Raw genomic sequence first — 17,300 nt, forward strand, 5'->3', positions numbered from 1 at the left:
CAGGGATAGAAACACAGGGATTTGGGATGATGTCTCTTTATCGATAACTGGCGTAAGTTCATCAATTATCTTTGTGAGAGTGCATGTTGAAAACACTACAAATAATGCACTTTTAATGCATGCTTATGATCCATTTCATTTCATGAGACATATTAATGCTTTGATCATACATACAGGTGATTTATTTGGTTTAATGTCTATCCTTTCTCTTCATTGAATTGTGGTAGGCTATCAGAGGAGAAATAACTTTGGCAATTTAGGACATGATCAATATGTCCCCTTTTTCAGGAGGGTCTTACAATTTGCACCACAAAGGGAGGTAATAAGTCTAGAAATGGTTGGTCAGTCGGGAACAGTTCACCTTGCTTTGCTCAGCTTATAGATGTTTACAAGGATAGCAGTGAGGACTTCAGGAGCTTATTTATGAAAGAAAAATGGATTCCTTAGCGGGTGAATCACTTTTGACCTTCTTCTTTCTTTCTTTCTAGGGGGGGCGGGGGGTTTCTGTAGATGGCAAGATCCAGCAAGCAGCCCTTAGCTATTCCTTTCTTGGATTTTGAAAAACTCATCCAATAGAGTGGTTACAAATCTTTAGAGGGACCTAAATGATGATTGGGTGCTTTCTAGAGGGAGAAAAATGCACAATAAGGGGCGGAGGGCACCTTGTTGGACAGGTTCTGATCTTATGTCCTTTCCTCTGCAAATCAAAACTGAATGCATATCTATTCAATCAAGAGACTGCAAGTCCAGCTTCGGGAAATCCGTATGTGTAGGTAACGAGCATATTTTAGATATATGGCTACCATACCTGCCCCCTGGAAATGGTGATGACTTGTTGGATTTAGAATTGTCTTCAAATCTAGGAGAGAGTGCCCAAATAATGTGCTGCATGTTATCTGGGATGCATTGTACCATTAGCTTTGCATGCTCAGTGTCCTCCCAAGTGGAGATTTTCTTACCTTCTTTCCTCCTGGTATCATCCATATTAGTGTCCAGAGGTACATTGCAACCAGAACACACTTGCAGGAAGAGGGTCATGCATCCAATGCTTGCCCAAGATGACCAACCATTTTGACTGGCTTAACATCAAAAGTTGGTATGCTTTCAAAAGTTCTACAAGTGGTCAAACATCCATCTCCCAGTCTGAAAAAGAGGCACTCCTCATTCTCTTTTATGATTTTGAAATGGTTAAATAAGCAAGTCCTCCCTATGAAATTATATAGGAGGCAGGGTAAGACATTGGGAATTTGCAAGATTGACAAGGGAGAGATTAGATCGAGGGAGTGGATTTGAAGAGAGATATAAAACCAACAATACTTTTTTGTGCTAAAAAATGGTGCGACTGAGGATATCCATGGTACCTTGGCATAGCTAAGTTACTGAGTTGAAGATTTTCAATGATTATCTGCTAGTTTCATAGTTTCTCGATTATCTGCAACTTTGTAGCTGCTTTTGTGCAATGGCTCTAGTTAATGTCATTGATTAAAACCTGACAATGTCATTTTTAAGGTGGCATACTTCTTTTGTGCAGCGAGTAAAGATTTCTGATCCTCATTTGGTTAGTTCCTTTTTTGACAATTTCAAAAGAGTCTACTTACACTCATCCATTGAGGTCACCAACACGAGTGCATCATCCATGTCTTGCATCCTTACATTGCAAGTGGGAATGGAGTCTAAGAAAGAGTTCGAGCATGCTAGCAAACATACACTTGTGGTACCAGGAGGCACAACAATTGTGTTCACCTTTCCTCCGGTCAGTCTGTCTTCTCTACCTGTAAAGATTTGAGATTCTTGAGGTGTTTTCACTATGGATTCAAGTTCTAAGTTCTACAATTTGACTTATTGTCATTGAAAGTCAAGCATGACAGATTGTCAATTTCATGTTTAGAGGATTATTTGCAAGTGGCTGCGTGCAGTATTATCGCTTTCCCATGTTTCATGTTACATCCCTTAGTAAATCGGCAGATCAAAGGTTACACCTTCAGGAGGCTGTATTAACAATGCAGATACTGCACCTATAATTCTGACACTTTGAATGTTGAGCAAGGTAATAGGAAGCACGTAGCACTTTGCAGTGAATGTGTGGAGTGAAGCTGCCAAGCAGTGACATAGCATGAAGCTAATGGATAGCCATCATGTCGTTAATACTGTAAAATTGGGCATACATATGCAGCTAATTTGAAAATTGACTCCTATTAGGCTTTTCCCCACATTAACCGTTAGCATATAAGTATGATGCCCTAAGATGCTGTAACTCAAGTTGGGAATCACATACTGGAAACATCAAATGCCTAAGTTTAGGCCCTGAGCAGTCACTAAAGCCCCCATCATCCATTTGACTGTCAAAGTCCCTCTTTCACCAAGGAAATGAAGGTGTTGTAATCCTAAGTTTATGGTTCCTACCTATATGCTTTCTTGACATACTCAGGCCTAAAGAAGGGTGTGCTACCACCTCCTCCATCTGATGACCAGTTGCATAAGGCAACCTCAGAGTTAGTCTCTGCTAAAGATGCACTTGCAGATCTATTTAATTAGATGGAGCAGCAAACCCAATTGATTGAGACCCAAAGAGAAGAAATATCTTCTTTGAAGGTTCAGTTAACAAAAGCTCAGTCAGAGGTCACTAGAGTCTCAAAGGAGAAAGAGATGTTGCTCACCTGTCTCCTCACACTCAACAAGGGAGGGAGAAAAGGAATCATAAACCAATCTGACCTGCTCCAGCCAGCCACTTGCACCTTCTCCTTCTCCTCCCCTTCACCTACAGCTCCATCCTCTTTCATTTCCACACCCCCCTCTAGTATTCCCTGCATCCTTGCCTGCTTACCAGCCCATTTTGCCTCCAGGCTCCAACTCTCCCTCCTACCAAGCTCCTGTTCTGCCCTCCTACTGCCACCTGGCCTCTGTCATCCAGCCGGCTTGATTTCAAGCCCCGGGGGAAGGGGGGGGATGTGTGGTGGGGTGGTTTTTCAAGGCAAACATTTTGTTCTAGTTTTTGAGCTTTGTTGTTTAGGGAGAGGGTGATGGGAGGGGCCTTGAGTTCTAACCAACCCTGTTTCCTTTTCCGGCTGAAAGCCAATATGCTTTAGTTTGTTATCTTTCATTCCTAGCCTTCATTCTTGTCTTATTGCATATGTTTGCAGCGTGTTTCTGTCACCAAAATGTGAAATGTTAACGAACTCTTAAATTTTTTAAAATAAAATTACATAAGATTTTTAAAATAAAAAATCTTTCACTTTTGTACCTACACATACGTGTTTAAAAAATATTTAAATAAAAAATTACATAAAGGGCAGTGAAAGACATGGGCACTGGACATGTAGTGGACAGAGTTTGGACCTTGGGGGCACAAGGGCAGGACCAAATAATCGGGTCAACCTCTGAAACAGTGAATTTCTAAGGTTAAATCTAAAAGAGTGGTTTTCAAACCTTAACTTGAAAGTTTGGACAGCCACTTATGACTTAGTAGAAGGGCAGTGTTTGCACAGGGGTTGGATCCTTTTGCAAGGACTCTGCATCATATGTCAGAAGGCACCAAGTTTGTTGCACCCTTTGCCTGTCGAGGATAGGCTGTGGGAAATGATGGGTATGGTTTATCTTGGAGTTTCCCAGAGCACCAATAGGGAATTGTAAGATATGGACGGTTACATGCAGCCTCAGTGAACAGGCCCCTCTCAACTAGGACATCTTAAGTGTCATGGCATGATTTAGTCTGTAAGTAGCTGTAGAGATCTGTAAATACATCAGTAGTTGATACATCTATGTTTGGTTATTTACTTGCCCAATGAATATCATTTTGATAACTACGGATTCATACAATTACACTTGGTTGTTACTAGTGCAATGACCTCCATTTAGATAACTGTATGTTGACAATACGTGTGTGACCAAGCTTACGATGGTGGAGTTTCTCGGTTATTTGTCAAATGTACATGCACTTTGATATGCCATGTTGGATCCCATGTTGGATCCTGTCTCAGTGCAATTGGGGGTGCTTTGTGATGTTTCAAGAAGGGGGTATGCCATTAGAATGTGAAATATGAATGAAATCTAATCTTTTTACATAAGATTGTAATTACAAATACTTCAATTCTGGTATCCCTAGCTCTGAGCATGGTGACCATAGATTGCATTTGCAATGAGGGACATGGGCATTGGACATGCAGTGGGCCAAGTCTAAGCCTTGGATCATAAGGGGAGGACCAAAGAATTGGCTGCAGAACCTTTGAAAAAGTGAGTTTCTAAAGTTAAATGTGAAACTTTCAAATAGAGTTGTTTTAATTCAAAAGTTTGGCCAGTTTTGGGCAGGGACTTATGGTCTAATGGAAGGGAATCCTTTGCATGGGGCTTAATGCTTTTAGGAGGTTTATGCCATTTGCAGCTCTTTCTCCCCCTTGGGAATGGCCATGCCCTGTTTTGGTTGGTCCTTGATCAGTTTTGCTACTGTTTTGGACCTTGCAGCCATGGAGATTGAAGGAATCTTGTTGGCAATGAATAGCTACTAGATAGTAAATAATGTGTATGTTTGGCACTTAACCTTCTATTTTTTCATAAAAGTTAAAGTAATACATTGTACTACAAAAATGTATATACATCCACCTAACACTGACATAAATTTTTTCTATTTAAAAAAGCTGACATAAACCGCCCATTTTGTGTTTCAGACCAAGGCTGAAACTCTATTTCACGACATCAAAACCCATTTCCCTTTTCCTGATTCCAGAAGTCATAGAAACTATGTTGCTCTAGCCCCTCTTTTTGTCTTATTCTTTCACTCTTCCAAGAAGTTGCCCCTTTTTCCTGCTTAATCAGCCTGAATCCCCCTCCTCTAGCAGCCCCCTCTTCCCTCCCTTGTGGTCCCTTCTTATATACCCAGTTCAAGAAACCAAAAACAATGACAATGCATAGGTTGGTTCTGTTCAGGGAACCTTAGCACTGCAGTCATGGCAAGTGCCCTAGAGATGATGGCCTTGACAAGACCTTTTATGAGAGGGGTTGGGATGTTCTCGGTGCAGGGATTCTTTCTCATGATGAAAGGCAGCAATGATAGATTAGAGACCACTCAGTGCAGTCCAATCACCTTGCTAGGGACTTCTTGGACGATCCTTGCAAAGGCATCTGGTCTCAAGTTGTCTCCTATGTAATCCCAATCTTGATTATCTTTTTGACATGGAATTATGCACATTTTTAAAGAGCTTTCGGCACTCTCATCAATTGGCACAAGTCTTTTGGATTTTGGAATTACAACTTTTAGTAACTAGATTGGAGACCGTAGCTTCACTTGATTACCCCTTGGGACTTCTCTAAGGTATCTTGGGTGTCATATGTGGGATTGACATCACATCACATCAAAGCAGATTGTGGATGATGAAACTAGTTTTCCTTCTCGGAGAGGCTGGTGAAATCTTGATCAAACACTTAATTACAACAATTAACAAATGAAGATAAACTGAAATGCACACTTTACCATAACATTCTTGGAGATTGGACACCTTGTTGGCCCCAAAACTAGCCCCCCTTGTAGTATTTCTTTAACTTGCATTGCGATTGGATGGAGTACAAACTAAGATATCTTTATCTCCTCCACTGATCCAAAAGCCCCTTGCTGTCATAAATGATCAGCAAGACAATTTGGCAAATTTCCCCTTTTGATCTTCACCGAGGACTTTTACAAATTGGACCACAAATTGGCCAAATGCTGCCCCAAATCAAATGGGATGGGTTGGCATCTGAAATCCCTAGCAATTCCTCGAGTTCCATCTGCTGATTTCAATGTACTATGCCTCTATTTGCTAGCACGGTTGGCAAACCCTAATTTTTATTGTGAATTAGGGTTTATTGCTGAAATCTCACTACTATCCACCAAATCTAACTGAGAACAACTTCAATTGGCTAAGAAATGTTCAAATACTCAGAGGATAGGCTGGAGAAGGTGAGAGAATGCCTATAAGAGAGAGAAATCAGAGTTTCCACATAGAAAACCCCTCAAAATTGCATGCTGCTTGCTTTGATCTGCATTTAATGCAATTACTTGCTGCCTAGAGCCTTCAAAATGCTGTTGCCAGCCTTCAAATTTTATCATCAGCCCTTAGGAAGCACAATCCTATTGTCATGTGAGCCCAATTGACCCCTACCTGCTGTCGCCTGTAGCAAATGACTGACTTCCGCTCAAAAAGCTAATCAATAGCACCTTCTTTATCTCTCCGATAGGCTGAATACATTGAATGAGTCTCTCCCATCCCCAAACAGCCTGCTCTCCCATTGCATGGGCATTTTCGCCAAGTGGCAGTCTTCTAATGCCATTTTTCAACAATTTTCAATTAATTAATTAATTTTGAAAATTAATTTCAGCCCTTCTAGCCTTGCCCAAAATTAAATATGCGCATTCACAATTTAATTGGCTAGGCCATTTACAACCCCAAGTGGTCCCCAGTCTCAATTGACCCTTGGACAGGCACAAACTAATTAATTAGTGCCTAGTCCCTACTGTCACCATTGGCACTTAATGGCCAATTAATTGTCCTAGGGCCAAACCAACACTAACTGAAATCCAAAACCCAACTGGCACAACTTGTCACAACTTTTGCCTTTGACATCTACTACTTCCTCGGGGTCCTTGGCCTATTACCATGAAATATTTGCCATGTGCATCACATGTACTTTACAACATTGCACATTTGATTATTAAATTAATCAAATGTTACTAGCAAAAGTAAAGCATCTCAAAAATTTCATATCCCCATGATAGACCTCCCCCTTGAAATCCCTGCAATCGTCCTTGATTGCATTGCAAAGTGCCAAAGCAAAGGTATATTGCACTAGAACTTTCATAAGGCATCACAATCAACACAACATTGGCCACTGCTGCTAACTATGCTATATGCCCAAAACTTGCTGAAAATTTCCAACCAGCATTAACATGCCATAAATTTGAAAAGTAGTTGAGAATTGTTGCTAGAAACTCATTGGATGCATCCATTTCTCATGTTTCTCAATTTTTCTAACTACACAATCACAGTGAAGCATATACTCAGTATAAACCATGGCTGAAATTGTCAATGGCATTCACTAAAATGCTGTTGTCCCTGGAACTAGCTGACAACCATTGAAATATAAGCACACATGGACCATATGCTGATCTGAAAACTGATCACAAACTACTATAAATGTTATCCTAAGCTGATCACAAACTGAATGCAAAAACTGATCAAAAACTAATTCAAATGTGACCATAAACTGATCATGAAGTGATCCCAAACTGATGAAAAATTATAGACTTAGAGCTGTGGTAACAACTATACTCATCTGTATACATCTCACAATGACTAGTACACTGAATGGTGACCTCATGGCAGACATACTGTCAGCAAAGTACCTTGGATGTGTGCTAAATACATCCAAGATCCACTACATACGTGAGCTATCCATAACTAGAGGAGTGGAAGTGCGACCTCCCCCTTAAGCATCAAGCATTGCTTTGGACGCTTGCTTTGCTGAACCTAGCCGAGCTTGAACCAAGGCCATCTTTAACTAAAAGGCATCTAGGTAAAGGTGCAATAGCTAAGGATGGTATACCAAGTTATTCTCTTCCATCCATTTAGCATTCATTGGTGAATAGTTCTAAAACTTCACCAAATAGTTCATGGAAACTTTACCTCTGACCTTGAGTAGCTCAACCGAAAATGGTTAAGACTAATAAAGATCAATATTTCCTTGTCAATACTACATATTGTTGCATGCAAGCAAGATAAGTATTCCTTTTCATATGTTAAAGGCAATGGCAACTAGGAAATACATGATAGATTCACAAAAAAAAAATGAATTTGTAAGAAATCTTCCTCTATAGGTATCCCCTCATTTTCATATTCCATGATCTGATTACCTAACTTGGAATACTCTCTTCCTTTTATCTTTTTAAACCTTGCCTTTTCAAAACACAGCAATACATAATCGCCCTCTACAAATTGCAACGTGTGACTATGGTGATCAACTGTCTTCTTTTGCTTTTCCTGAGATCTTTGAAGTGCATACTTTATCTTTGCATAGGCTGCATCTAAGCTTTTCACATAGCTATCAACCTCAAAGATCTTATCCTTAGTATACAAGATAGGTGGTATCTTTTTATCACCCTCAACCACCTCAAGTGGAGCTTTGCTAGTGGAACTATGCATTGTATTATTGTATGCAAACTCAACCAATGGTAAATGTTACTTCCATTGTGTCTTATGGTGTGATACATAGCACCTCGAAAGATCCAACACTGTGGAATTTGCATTTTCAGATTGACCATTTGTCTGTGAATAGAAGGATGATGAGAATTTCATCGTGGTACCCATATTTTCAAACAACTCCTTTCAAGATAAACTGGTCATCCGAGGATCTCAATCACTAATGATTGACTCTAGTATACCATGATACTTAAAGGTATGCTATTAGAATAAATGTGCCATATGATTAGCCTTTATCTTCTTCCTCACTGGAATGAAATGGGCTTGTTTGCTAAGCCTACAAATGCTAGTTCATATCCCATCATTCCATGTAGGTGTTCTAGAAAGCTCAAAAATAAAATCCATAGCAATGCTCTGCCAAGGCCTCTATCTAGAATAGGCCACAACTGCAATAAACCCTGCATCTTTTGCCTATCATGCTTTACTTTTTGACATACAATGCATGTCCTTATGTCTCAAAGTTGGCCAATAAAAGAAATGTTATACTTCTTTGACTATGGCATTAATCCCTCTATGCCCTGCCTAAGATAAAGCATGACTCTCAATGATCACTCTAGGTGTCAAATGCTTTGTGATACATAATTATACATGCATCATTAGAAACCCATCTCTAAGTACAAAGTGCTTACATCTGTGGCCATTGCAAAGCTGATCATAAACATTGGCAAAATATGAATTAGTATTATACTGATCCTTGATGGCGTCCAACTCAATGTTGATATACCATATTGACGGCTGAAATTTGTGGTTTATGTGATAGTGCATCAGCCACAATATTCTTTTTACCATCAATGTGTACAATTTGAAAATGAAACATTGAGAGGAAATTTACCCATCTCATATGTTTCTTGGACAACTTTGTTTGCAACCTCAATGTCAGATGATCTATCTAGACTCTAAAATCAACTCCTAACAAGTAGTGTCTCCACATAGACCTACAAATTCCTCTCTGCATTATGGAAAAGTCGGCTCTCATAAGCCACAACTCGGCCATCCTGCATTAGAATAGTCCCAAAATGCTTTTCCACATGCGTCAGGCTGAACCACAAATGACTTCCTTAGATCCACAAACACGGGATCTGAAGTCATCTTTTCTTTTAACTTTTCAAATGCTGATATTTCCACTACTATCCATCTAAATGACACATTTTTCTTTTGCAAAGCATACAATGGATATGTAATTTTAAAAAAACCATGTACATACTTCCTGTAATAGAAACATAGACCCCAAAAATAGAAATGGTTAACAGTAGGGGTACCGACCCTCAGAGATAGATGTGAAAGGTCTAGATAACTCCCGCCATCGCATCGCGTTACTACCCCCCCGTCTCTGACTGAACCACCGCCTGCGCCACTCCTCCCCTCCCCCCGTCTCTATGCCAGTCCCCCCCCTCCCCCGGTGCCCTGTACTAGTCCTCCTCCCCCCCCCCTGCGCCCTCTTCTCAATCCTTTCCCCTGCTTGACAGTCCCCTCTCCCCGCCCTGCACCCGCTTCCTACCCTGTGCCCGCTTGCCTGCCCTACCCTGTGCCCCCCCCCCCCCCCCCCCCCGCGTGCTCCCCCGCCTCTTCTGCCTTGAGGCTTGGCCAGGCGGTCACACCACCGTTTTGAAAACAACAAATTTCCTCTCCTCCCCCTCTCCTCGCCATCGATTCCCTACCTCCCCCCCCCCCCCCCCAATTGCTCCCTCCCCCCTACACCAACTCCCCCCCCTCCTCGGTAGCACAATAGCGTGGTAGGTAGGTTCCCAGGAGGGACGCGCAATGGAAACCTCTGGTCAAACACCGGTGCATTCTGCGAGTGTCCCCCAGTCAAACACCTTCCGCATCATCCTCTCTGAGGAATAGCTCTTAGCCGTCCGTGCGCTAACAGAGCTGGAGTTGAAAGAAACAACGATCTTCGGTCAAGTCGTTGGGCACTCCCCATCGAGGGCCCAGCTGCGGGATTGGCTCCACTCCACGTTGTGCATTGGCACAATGCAGATCATGGAGACAATCCTCATGGGCTGAGGGATCTTCATGGCTCGACTCATCTTTGCGAACACAGCTCGTGAGTTAGTAGAAAGCTCGCCCTATGTCTCCATGAAGGGGGTCATTTACATAGTTCCGTGGTATAATGGCTTCACAATAGAGTCATTTGCGCTCCACGATAAATTTCTTAGACACCCAGTCACCTTAATTTTCCCCTGACCGGTGGTAGAGTGCTGTTAGTTAGTGGAGGACTTTGGACGGCTCTTCGCGCCTCCTTCGCGGATAGAGTGATAGCTACAGGAGTCCCAAATGTACGAGTGGCCGTGAAAGACACAAAGAGTATACCAAAGTTCTGGGAGATTGAGGCAAGAGGTCACTCCTTTAGACAGCAGGGCATTGTGACTTGGCAACCAGGGAAATGCCCTCGCTGCCACGACTTTGGGCATTAGGCAACAAATTGTACATGTTTCGGAGCTAGGGCGGCTTCGCCGATAGGCCTGCAGGTGGACGTTGACGGCTTCACACGGGTCCAGAGATGACAAAGAGGGAGACAACAGGGGGGCCATAGCCAGCTCCTTAAATGCAGCCCCCACAACAAGGAGCAGGAGGGCAAGCGACACTCCCTCGGTAGAGCACTCAACAGCCCCCCCGTGCCCGCTCCACCCAATAGGGCCGCAGTCCCCCGCAGCCACCATCCGCGCCACAAACTACCTCACCTGGGATCCCACAGCCCCTACATCTCCCCCCCCCCCCCCCCCCAACTAACCTTGGGCCACAACCCCCTCCTTCTAGGGCCACCAACCCCCCTCCCCCCACACCCGCCATGTACCTCTGACCATCCCACCATCCCTCGATCCTCTTTCCCTCCACCACCTCCCCTGCCGAGCACCCCCCCCTGATCTGCACCCGGTTCAGGTGATCCTCCCCAGATCCACCCCTCCTCCCACAGGAGGTGATGAGCCACACGCCTACATCCTCCTCGCACTAGCAGTTTCCCCCCTCCCACATAGCCATCAGCTCATCTGCCCCTGCCGCTCATCACACTCTCCCGAGACAGACACAGTTGTTGCCACAGGAGTTCTTCTGCAATGGCCCATGGTCCTACTTGAGAGTTGTAAAGCGCAGAGAGTTTCCACTACCTCTAGAGGTGGAGATCTTCATGGTTCGTAAGTCAAGGAGGGGCAAGGTCCATCTATTAGCACCACCGGATGGACCAAACTACGGCTTTTTCCTTCAGTCCTCTCACTCAGGGGATTGGACGACGACACAAATAGAGGAGTTGAAGAGTCAGGTGGCGGACCACATCTCCCAGTGGATGGGAGAAGGACTAGCATTGTTTGCATAGCAATTGCTTGGTTGCATGATGGACATTAACTGGTGGGCTGGTGCCAAGGTCCTACACTTGAGCATTATCTTTCGAGCCCCTCCACAGTGGAGAGCTCCAAGGGATGTGATCGAGTGGCCCCTGGCGGCACAGGCAGCTTGTTTCTACTAGTGTATAGAGTCACGACTCTCAGAATGGCTGATAGATGCCTTGATAGTACCACCTGGACCATCTATCACCCCTATGGTCCAGCCGAGGGCCACCATGGGGGATTGGAGTTCGCCGTCTAGGCCTACGGCAAAGCGTACTTGTATGCCCCATAGCTTTTCCTCCTCATGAGCAGCCTCCACACCGAACAGATGCCTGTTCGGTTAGTCACAGGTTCCCCCATGAGCTTACACCTTCCATCCTGAAATGTGAATAGCCTCCATTGCAGTGGGGCATGTGGTTCCAGAAAGTTGATTGTTCGGTAGGAGTTGCAGCCTGCCCTTTCCGGACGGATTGACATCTTACTTCTACAGGAGCACAAGCTCACTCCCACCTAGGCCCAGCGGTCGGGTAGGGAAGGTACTCCCGGGCAGCTCGCACACTTACTAGGAGCATGCCATAGGTGCCCACGATAGGAGTGGAGAGGTATGCACCTCTATTGGCCCGAGTCTCACCGCCTGTGTACGAGACCACGGGACGATAGTGGCAGGGAGGGTTCTATGGATCAGATTGGATATTGGGGACTCGTGCCTTGGAGTTCTCAATGTCTATGCCCCTATAGAGGTTAGGGCACACAACAAGTTTTGGGTGGAGATCGCAGATGAACTCCTGGATCGTTGGAGGAGACTTCAACAACTTGGAGGCTTTGGAGGACCAACAGGGTAGAGGCAGAAACTACCAGTGCATGGCTGGGGAGGAGCAGGAGGTATGGGAGGTCTTTTTACTGGCAATAGGAGCACGCGATGCGTGGAGAGACCCTGCCTTCCACAGGAGGGAGAGGTCGCTGGACTTCTCTTGGGGATACATGCGGTTAAGTGGAGTCCTGCTAGAGCGATTGGACAAGTTTTATGTGGGAGAGTGGGGAGACTCTCGTGGAGGCCAGATTGGGCAGTTGGCGGGCACCATTTGTCCGATCATTGCCCGATTTTCTTGACACTAGATCCCCTAGCATCTGCCCTAGACACACAATCCTATCGAATCCCTAACTCAATCTATAGGAGGGAGGAGGTGACGAGACAGATATAGCAAATTTGGACGAGGGAGTGGGGTAGGAGGGACCGGATCGTAGAGGAGGTTGCAGAGGTCCTAGCCGAGTCGAGCAGAATCTTCCAAGAGGTAGCCATACAGGCCAGGCAACAGAGCTGGGAGGAGGAGAGAGCACTCCAGTGGGACCTTGCAGCTATGCAGGGATTATTATAGGAGGCACCAAGGGATCCAACCCTCCATGAACAGGAGGTGCGTGTGCGAGCAGCCATTGCTGGCCTAGAGGACAGGCGCTCGGAGTTCTCTTTCCGCACCTCAGCAACTTTCTTGGCGCAGAAGGGGGACACGATGTGCAGAGAGTTTTTCGAGGTGCACTAGCCTCGCACCTCAAGAGAGCAGATACATAGCCTTCTTTTGAGCCGTCTCTTTCAGCTTTCGACTTGCACTTCTTCACTTTTTTCACTTTTTCTTGTATTGAGGTTAACATTACCCCCCTCCTAGTCAAGTGCTAATCCATGGCACTGATGGATAGTAGTTGGAAGGTGGGATGGGTATAGCCAGATGGCTTTTTGAGTTTATATACAAGTCCTTGCGGGGGATGGTGTTGGATGGGTCGGCCCTTGAAATTGAAGATGGTGTTGGGGTTGGTTCCTCCTTGATGCTGACTACAGTGGGTGGATCAGTCCTTTGAAATTGCAAATGGTGTTGGACGGATCCCTTTGGAGAATGGCAGGTGTACAGATTTGTCTTTGAAATTTAAGATGGTGTTGGACGGATCCCCCCCTGGAGGATGGCGGATGGGCGGATTTGTCTTTGAAATGGATGATGGTATTGGATGGATCCCTCCTCTCGCCCTCCAAGGTTGCTACGACACGATCTTAACATGGCTTTTCCATATTCCCTTCAAGTTGCCTTATCCCTTCACCTATGTCCATTTAGACTTTGCCACTTGCACAGGAGGAAACCTGGAACTCTTATAAAATGAATTACATTGTGCCTCGCACTTTCCTTGCGAGAGCCCTCGGAGGTTCTCCCTCATCCTTGAGAGAGCCTTGCTAGAATATTCGGTGCTTTCCTTCATCCTTGAGAGAGCATCATTCATCCTTGACAGGACCTTCTTCATCCTTGAGAGGACCTCACCAAAATATTTAGAGCTCCTCCACGTTTTTTTTGAACTTGCCATCTCCTGCACTTTTCCTGTCTGAGCAGAATGAGCTTCTTCGTTCACTTTTTGACTTGGGCTTCCTTGGTCTTCCTTTGCTTTGATTCGGCTGTATGGTGACATGTTGCGCAACAACGGTCGTATAAGTCGATGATGATGGGGTTTCGTGGGGATTGGTCTTGGGAAGAAGCTAATCAACTGGTTGAGGTGATGGGGGCTGAGAGTGAATTGAGTGGATGATGGGGCCTCCAAAGTTGGTGGGTTGTAGCATTTATATTTACGTGGAAAGAAAAGAAGGTGTACTATTTGATTTGGGGGTGTATCTACCATACTGCGTGGTGCATTGTGCTCGTGCTAGTGGAACTGGGAGTTGGGTCGAACCACAGGAAAGCCCAGGTGTTGTCCCACACTTGAGGACCCAGTTCGTGCATTGTTGTAGGTGCGGTGTGTGGCGTAGGGAGACAACTCTGGAAGCCCTACCCTTGAGGTGCCCTAAGCGTGAAGTGGGGAATCAAAATGGGCTAGGGGTTTAAGGACGCAGCCGGCTGACCAAAGTCACCAGGCATTTGTAACTTGAGGACCCCTAGGTGCAGTGATTGTAACCTGCGTGCGTTTTTTTTTTTCCACACATTGATCTAGCCATTGCACAAATATCCTTGTCGGCATTGAGGTAAAAAAAGAGTGGTGGGAGGCGGCATTCTTGCGAAGTAGGGTCTTGTCTTAAAAACCTCCCACCAAGGAGCTGTGGCTTCTTTGCCTCTCTTCTCCCTTGTGCTCTGGTGGCTCTACTTCTTTAGGCCCTACAATTTGCAGTTGGACGTGTAGCCCATGCCTCAAGCCCTGCAGGTGATCTCCAGCTTTTTCCTTAATGACTCAACGGCCTCCTCTTTCTTAGATTGCGTGGCGTCCAAGAGAGTGTGGAGGAAGGCATGTTGTTGGGCTTCCAAAGTCACTTGTGTGGCCTCTGCCCTGCTCTTTGCTAACACCCTGTCGCCTTTTGCAACGGCTAGCCCGTGTGCTAAGTCGCTTACTTTTTCTTCGCTCATGTCTACCCATTCATTAGCTTTTTTCTTTATTTCTTCCAGGCTTTCATTGTGCCTGCAGGCTAACGCCCTTAGCCTCCTCTCTTGTTCCTTGATCTCTCTTTCCTAGCATTCTTGCTCTCCAAGTTCCGAGGCTATCCTTTGTTCCATATTTTCTATATGCTTTTGGTGCCGTCGGCTTCTTTGAAATCTCCTCTATATCTTTGACAGTCGGTTTTGCAGATGGTCTGGCAACTGCAGTAGGAATAGGCATAGGCATAAACATAGGATGAGAAATAGGAGAAGTAGTGGATGGTGCAATAGGAGAAGTAGGAGAAGTTGTGGTAGGAGAAGACATCGTTGGTGGTGACTACATCCCGTTCTGCAAGCGAGCTTTCCATCGCCTCCTCTTTGTCAGTATAGAAACCATTGCTTGACGATGTGTGCAAGTGTCTAGTTCCACTATTATCTGTAAGCTTGCCCAAGTAACTCTACATTCATCATCATAGCAACTATTTTGGAGAGTAATAGAGTGTGTGGATCTACATCGGGGCAAGGTATGTGGGAATGCATACATGGCTAATCTACTACATCCCGTTCTGCAAGCGAGCTTTCCATCGCCGCCTCTTTGTTAGTATAGAAACCATTGCTTGACGATGTGTGCAAGTGTCTAGTTCCACTATTATCTGTAAGCTTGCCCAAGTAACTCTACATTCATCATCATAGCAACTATTTTGGAGAGTAATAGAGTGTGTGGATCTACATCGGGGCAAGGTATGTGGGAATGCATACATGGCTAATCTATGTATGGCTTGTGCTAAATGTTGAGCTAAAACATGCTTTTTAGCTAATTACCATTCTTAAATAGCCCCAAAACACACTTAATTAATGAAAAACCCTAAAAAGGAGAGTGGTCCGAGAGTGTTTCGGTGGTCCCCCAAAAACCCTTATTCTTCAGGGCACCCTTCAACATCTATAAATAGATAGGCTGCCCCCATTCAGCCCATTCCTGTCAGTGCAGGTTTCTCACCCTTGAGTGCAGATTTCAGACATCAATCCACACACACATGGCTGTCCAGCCCCAATGATTGCTGCCACACCCTCTGTTGCTGCATTTGCTCCTCCAGTGTGTAGGCAACAGCTGGCAGCCCATCTCCATCATCAAACGACCTTCTGCTGCTGTGTTTGGACCTCTTCTACACCTAGCGGTAGCTAGCAATTGCATCTATAGCTTACGTTTGGTGTCATCCTTCCAAGCGACAGCTTCCTCCATTAAGCGACAACTTCTCCACATCAAGCGACAACTGTCAGCCTCCAACACCTATCTAGCTTGCGTTTGGTGCTCCAGGTCCTCCTAACACCTGTGTTTGCTGCATCCTCTCCATCCTACACTCCGACTGGTGGTCGCAGACTTGGGATCTGGCTCCGGTGGACATCACTCTCCAACACATTGCTCTGCCCTTGAGTATCTGTATACTCTTACATTCATTTATAGTATTCATTCACTTCAGAGTTGTGTTCTTCTCTCCCTTCTTCTATTTGTGTTCGAGTTTCTAAGTTTTAGTTTTGAGTTTTGCATTTAGGGTTTGAGTTTTGCTTTCTGTGTTTGTGTCTGTCTTTTTGTATTTCTGTCATGGTTGTACACTCTGTGTTTCCTTAGTACAAACCCTAGCAGTTTTCTTCACATGGTATCAAAGCTAGTGCTCTTGTAAAGAGTATCCTATGGATATTGTGGAGAGCTTGGTTTTGCATGAGGCACACAATACGACTCGTAACCGAATCACAATGTCACAGACACCTTTTTCTCCAATTTCTATAATGTCCTATCAAGTTTCTCCATCATTGGAGGCCCTAAGACAGCATTATGGACTCAGTGAGAAGGACGATACTCCACCTTCACTGTCACCTTCTTTTTCTACTCTTCGAGATTTTACCCACATGACAAAGGACTTTGAGTACAATCGCAACAAGTACGGCAATGTTTACACCCCTCCTACCAATTTTACTACCACATTCGGACCGGTTGGTGAGGTTGGCCACCTCTCCAATCATGGAGGATATATGGCATTCGGAACGTTTGATGATTCATCTTCATCATCTTAGCCAGATCCAATGTCAGTTTGTACAATCCTTTTGAGTTGCATGAATCAAAACCCTCGCTTGTTCTTCTTTTGAAATACAAGATCTGGATGGCTTTGCATATGCGAACTTCAATAGAGGGGCTCTCGAAGCAAACACAATTCAGGTACGCCTATAGCTTTTATTTCATTTAAGTATGTAACACACGCTTCTCAATTCCCTCTCTCTTCTACATCACACCTTGATAATCTCTCGTCGTCTTTCCAAAACCTTGTTTTACACTCCACATTAGCATCACACACACTAGGGGTTGGATCTTCCATCTTCGC

General features: G+C 44.7%; 1 protein-coding gene across 2 annotated transcripts in view; it reads left to right on the top strand.

Moving 5' to 3' along the window:
* LOC148019486 (glycoside hydrolase family 2 protein) overlaps positions 1 to 17,300 on the top strand; it is a 96,767-nt gene that overhangs the window by 66,260 nt on the left and 13,207 nt on the right. Inside the window, exons 5-6 of one of the 2 annotated variants that reach the window (XM_087700972.1) lie at positions 4 to 52; positions 1,532 to 1,753. In XM_087700972.1, the coding sequence (XP_087557098.1) occupies positions 4 to 52; positions 1,532 to 1,753 (271 nt within the window). The remainder of the gene's footprint in view (positions 1 to 3; positions 53 to 1,531; positions 1,754 to 17,300) is intronic. The other variant, XM_087700973.1, reaches the window with a different exon arrangement.

The sequence above is a fragment of the Lygodium microphyllum genome, chromosome 19, assembly GCF_053477565.2.
Source record: "Lygodium microphyllum isolate KBCC chromosome 19, Lygodium_microphyllum_v1.1.10, whole genome shotgun sequence".
Lineage (NCBI taxonomy): Eukaryota > Viridiplantae > Streptophyta > Polypodiopsida > Schizaeales > Lygodiaceae > Lygodium > Lygodium microphyllum.